The sequence below is a fragment of the Octopus bimaculoides genome, chromosome 2 (assembly GCF_001194135.2).
Source record: "Octopus bimaculoides isolate UCB-OBI-ISO-001 chromosome 2, ASM119413v2, whole genome shotgun sequence".
Taxonomy (NCBI): domain Eukaryota; kingdom Metazoa; phylum Mollusca; class Cephalopoda; order Octopoda; family Octopodidae; genus Octopus; species Octopus bimaculoides.
The window spans coordinates 71,639,026-71,644,473 of record NC_068982.1 but is presented as its reverse complement, the minus strand read 5'-3'; the positions used below and the strand labels follow the sequence as shown (position 1 = coordinate 71,644,473).

The 5,448-nt window shown below is 38.9% G+C and overlaps 1 protein-coding gene across 1 annotated transcript in view; it reads right to left on the bottom strand.

Moving 5' to 3' along the window:
- Nucleotides 1–29: 29 nt before the first annotated feature.
- Nucleotides 30–5,448, bottom strand: part of LOC106867786 (axin-1) — an 83,590-nt gene continuing 78,171 nt past the window's right edge. Inside the window, exons 8-11 of the mRNA XM_052965851.1 lie at nt 3,863–4,132; nt 2,858–3,010; nt 2,521–2,706; nt 30–1,057 (exon numbers count right to left, since the gene is read on the bottom strand). Coding sequence (XP_052821811.1) covers nt 928–1,057; nt 2,521–2,706; nt 2,858–3,010; nt 3,863–4,132 — 739 coding nt within the window. The 3' untranslated portion in view covers nt 30–927. The remainder of the gene's footprint in view (nt 1,058–2,520; nt 2,707–2,857; nt 3,011–3,862; nt 4,133–5,448) is intronic.

The following is a 5,448-nucleotide window of genomic DNA, read 5'->3' as shown; positions in this document are numbered from 1 at the left end:
AAAAAAAAAAAAAAAAAAAAAAAAAAAACTTAGGGTCTTGTGGGGAAAATAAGTGGACCACCTCCTCTCCCCCCCTCCCTCCTTCCTCTCATGAACTGTGTTTTATATTGTTTCTTTTTCATTTTTTAAAATTATTTATCAGACATTGTCACACAACAGAAAGTGAAACAACTGAAAATCCAATTGTGAATATGTAAATATTTTTTAGAAACATTTGTGAGCGTGTTTACATGTGAGTGAGTGCTTATGTGTGTGTGTGTGTGTGTGTGTGAGATTTTGGGTTACCTTGTCAGTCTACTTATTTGTTTTCACATCTTTTGCAACTATGATTGTATCATTTGTTTGGATTTGGTTTTATAAATTTTTTTTCTTCTCAAAGATCGGTGGTGATGTTCTTGTGGTGGTTGTTTCTTTTTTTCTCTTAATAAAAAAAAAAAAGCCTTAATAATTGCCCTATAGTCCACTACATCGCGAGGAAAAAAAATAAGCATGGCATTAATGTTCTATGCAGAATGACATCACCCCAGCCAACTCAAGGGCCAGAAACGTTGGTAAGTAGTAATGAAGGTACTTAGTAGTAGTAGTAGTAGTGGTGGTGGTGGTAGTTGTAGGCTGATCAGGTGAAAATAGTACAAGGAAAACAGGTGGACTTTACAGAGATGATGGATGTGTCAGCAGTGGCCACTGAACAGCAGTACCAACAGCAGAAGCAGAACTCTGGCCAATGCCATTCCATTCAAAGAAGAAGCTCATTCTGTTGTGCTCGGCAGTCAACAACAGTTGGAGGCCGATAAATATTTTGTTTTGTATTTAGATTTAGTTGCCATGTCTGTTTTTTTAATTAATTAATTAATTAATAAAGTTTCATGTTAAGCAGAGAATAAATCCAGGTTAAGTGTTGGAAGTGTTCATTTTGCTTTTCCTATTTTATTCCTTCTTTTCAACTTTAGCCACAATCTTGCCTTCCCATAATGGTAGCAAAGCAGAATCCTCAACAATTTCATCAAAGACAACACCTAGAGATTCAAACTCAGAGCTGGCCTTCTTGAAGAAGTATCTAAAAATGACATCAAGAAAGAAATATAAATAAATACAATGAAATAAACACATTAGAGCACATATACAGACAAGCAGATACGAAAGAAAGATATTTATGCATTAACACTGGCAGCTTAGAATATTTTGATGATGATGATGATGATATTATCATCACAGTGGTGATAATGCAAAAAGGAGTCAGAATTTGTTGAAGCAGATTTTCTAAGGCTGGATATTCTTCTTGCTACCAATGCTTATCAGTTTCCAGGTAAGGTAATAGTTCCCCATGGCTAGACATGTTTCTATGGATGATTTGAAAAGAAGGACATTGCTTGTACGATTGCAACACTCATTTACAACTACCACGTGGTATCAAAGAAAGAAGACACCAACCCATATATACATACAAATAAATATATGACAGGCTTCTGTCTACCAAAATCACTTGCCCAAAGTATCAAGCAGTGGAACTGACCCTGAAACTACAAGGTTGGGATGTGAACTTCTTAACCAAATAACTACACCTGTGCTTATGTATGAATATATGTGCATGGGGTTTACATAGTGGTGAGCCATGCCACACCATCTGGTGATGTCACTGCTTGCAATTGGGACACAAACCAGTCCCATTAACTCTTTTACTTGTTTCAGTCATTTGACTGCGGCCATGCTGGAGCACTGCCTTTAGTCAAGCAAATCGACCCCAGGACTTATTCTTTAGAAGCCTAGTACTTATTCTATCGGTCTCTTTTGCTGAACCACTAAGTTACGGGGGACGTAAACACACCACCATCAGTTGTCAAGCGATGTTGGGGAGACAAACACAGAGACACACACATATATATATATATATATATATATATATATATATACATATATACGACGGGCTTCTTTCAGTTTCTGTCTACCAAATCCACTCACAAGGCTTTGGTCGGCCCGAGGCTATAGTAGAAGACACTTGCCCAAGGTGCTACGCAGTGTGACTGAACCCGGAACCATGTGGTTGGTAAGCAAGCTACTTACCACACAGCCACTCCTGAGCAACATTTCCTGTCACTAACAAATTGTCTTCTACCTCTGTGCTTTCAAGGTCTTCTGGAATTTAACATTTAGCATGTAAACTGGCCATATCTGGCCAAAATATTCTACCTGTTTTATGTTCAAACTCACCAGACCTGACCCCTCACACCAGCCCTACAACATTATAAAATTTAACAGTTACCTCATCAAAATCTCAAATGTAAAACATAATGCAAAATAGTGTGAATAAATAAGCATTACATTTGACAGAGTAACCTGAATGCTCAAGGGTTAAACCTGCCTACAACACACACATCTCAACAAGTTAATAAAAAAGAAACAGGGCAGAAATAAGTCACATCCACCATTATTTCCACTGCAAGCTTGCTGCTTTATCATCTTTGGTGATTGATACTATTTCACGAATGAATGTGTATGGAGAAAAGTGTGGGATAAACTCACCTATAACTCCCTCTTTTAGTGATGAGCTCTTTGAACTGAGCCAAAGTGATTTCTTTTCCTGGTACCGTATGTCTGTAGGGGATTGGTTCTCCACAGAAAAAGTAACCTATCACAGTTTCCTCCGGTCCCCACGGAGTTCCTGGTACTGTCACACTACCAGACGGTCGTTTTGAAGATGATTTACGACTGAAATTGCAAACAGAACAGAATAAATCACTGGAAACCTACAGGCATGTTTGAAGAAAAAAATTCAAAGCTTGAAAATGTAAATAAGATTATTTGTAATCCTTAATGTAACAAATGGAGTATGAAGGAGTTAGAGAGGTGGGGCACTTACCCTTCAGAATGTCCTGCAAGATTATCAGCAGAGAGACCAAGGTCACAGGGAACTGTTTTTGTGGTGGGCAATGTTCGCATTTGATAAGAACCAGTAGCTGCCATTAATGAAGACGGCACTCGCTTCTCTCGAGAAGGCACTCCAATGAAAGACCTAAATACAATTAAAGATAATACACCAAAGTTTTAGTTAATTTAATCACCACCAGTATATTACAGGTATTCCCACATCCTCAAAAATAAAGAGGTCAAGCTAATTCAAACTAAACCCAAAGTTCTTGAATTCAACACATTAAATCAACTTGTGCAGCTCTTTCTGCATCAACCGTCTTGCTCTTTGCCACATCATGACCTTAATCACCATCACTGGTTTTAATGTTTACTTTCCTATGCTTGCATGGACTGGATGGATGTTATCAAGGCAAATTTTCTATCACCAATCCATAACTGTTTCTAAGTAATGTTTAGCCATGGCCAAACTTGTTTTTTTGCAGAATATCAGAAATTAACAACATTCATGTGATATCCAGGAAAGGTGACAAATACACAACAGGCTTCCTTCAATTTCTGTCCACCAAATTAGCACCAGTATATTAATACAGAAACAAACCCAGTACTTTGATCAACCAAAATGTTTACTGACAAGCCTTTTTTATAGAAAAGGTGTGTTAATTGTTAATAATGACACAAAAAATTAAGTCGCAGGGAAAGAGTTTCTTTTAATGGTGTAACTCAAAGTAGATGAAGTATGAAAGCAGCATGTAGAAAACACTAGGTCAAAAAACACCTTTGATGGGGGAAAAAAAAAAGTCAAAGGCTGCCCATGGTATCAGATTTGGAATAATGGTAGTACAACTGTCATGTTCACAGAAGATGTGGGTTCAAGTACCAGGAGCAGTCTTTGACTCTTTCCACCCAAAGGGTTTTTAATCCCAAATTTTACAAGCTATTATTTATAGCTTCATCTACTTCGAGTTCTACCATTGAAAAAAAAAAAAATACTTACTTTGATTTTACAGGTAAAGGTCGTGCCTGTTGGTCATCAGGTCTCCTTTTAGGCTCGTTACTTTCAAGCCGCCTTTTAGCTTCTTCCAGCTGTGTCGTTGGATTTGGTGGGGTTAAGAGAGGCATTGATGGATCTTGCACAATTGGTTGAGAAGGCATCACTTGATTGGTACCACTGACTGAGCCAGCAAGCCAGGGTAGTGTTGCCATGCCACCACGTTCGGCTGATGCAGAACGATTCAACAAAGTACTACTGGGCTTTTTGCTAAACCTGAACACGAAACAGAAAATAATGCAATATGAGGATCCTACATTTTACTGAATGTTAACACAAGCAATATTAAAAATCAATAACAATCACAAACAGTAAAGTATGTACACCATTGACAAGCATGATGCTGTGGATTTGATCAGAAAGAAAACCTCTTCATATAGATTTGCTGTCATCATCATCATTTAGTGTCCATTGTCCATGCCGGAATGGGTTGGACGGTTTGCCCAGGGCTGCACCAGACTCCAGTCTGATTTGGCATGGTTTCTATGTGCCAGTTGCATGATACCAACATCTGCCACAAATACAATTCACATGGCTTGATGGGTTTTCTTCTCAAGTGTCTCTAGATTTTCTCACAGATGTAAACCATAGCACTATGCTTGTCAACGGTGTGTATGTACATTTAGTATGATACATAGATGGCTATTATAATTTAAATTAGTTTCTTGGCAGCACAAAATTATTAAAATGAGTGTTAAATATTGCCTGTCTTCATGTGTGCAAATACTATAGAAGGCTAGGTCAAAGAATCAAAGAGAATTCTAGGCCAGTCATATCAAGACATCCAACAATAAGGGTTTTCCATAACCATCACTCACCAGTGGAAGCTGGTATCACACATTTTTATCTATCATTTGCAAGCAGACACAAACGCTATCTTGGCCATCTCACCCTTGGTCCTGTGGAACATTTAGGATGTGACAACAGGAGAGAGCGCATGAGCATTGCACCAGCAGTGGCCTGGTACTTATTTTGGCTGAGCAGACTGGAGCAACATACATCAAGGACTCATGTTACCCAGTACTGAGATTGAACCTAACAGCAAAAGGCATGTGGCACTGCTCTACAGTCAAGGCTTTAATGACCTTGAAATGACTGGGTTCAAATCACATTCTTTTTATATACCCTACATATCTTGCCTCTTCTAGTTCAATGTCAATAGCCATTATGTGCCAACAACTCTTTACTCTTTTATTCTTTTACTTGTTTCAGTCATTTGACTGTGGCCATGCTGGAGCACCGCCTTTTAGTCGAGCTAATCGACCCTAGGACTTATTCTTTGCAAGCCTAGTACTTATTCTATCGGTCTCCTTTGCCGAACCGCTAAGTGACGGGGACATAAGCACACCAGCATCGGTTGTCAAGCAATGCTAGGGGGACAAACACAGACACACACATATATATATACATATATACGACGGGCTTCTTTCAGTTCCCATCGACCAAATCCACTCACAAGGCTTTGGTTGGCCCGAGGCTACAGTAGAAGACACTTGCCCAAGATGCCACGCAGTGGGACTGAACACGGGACC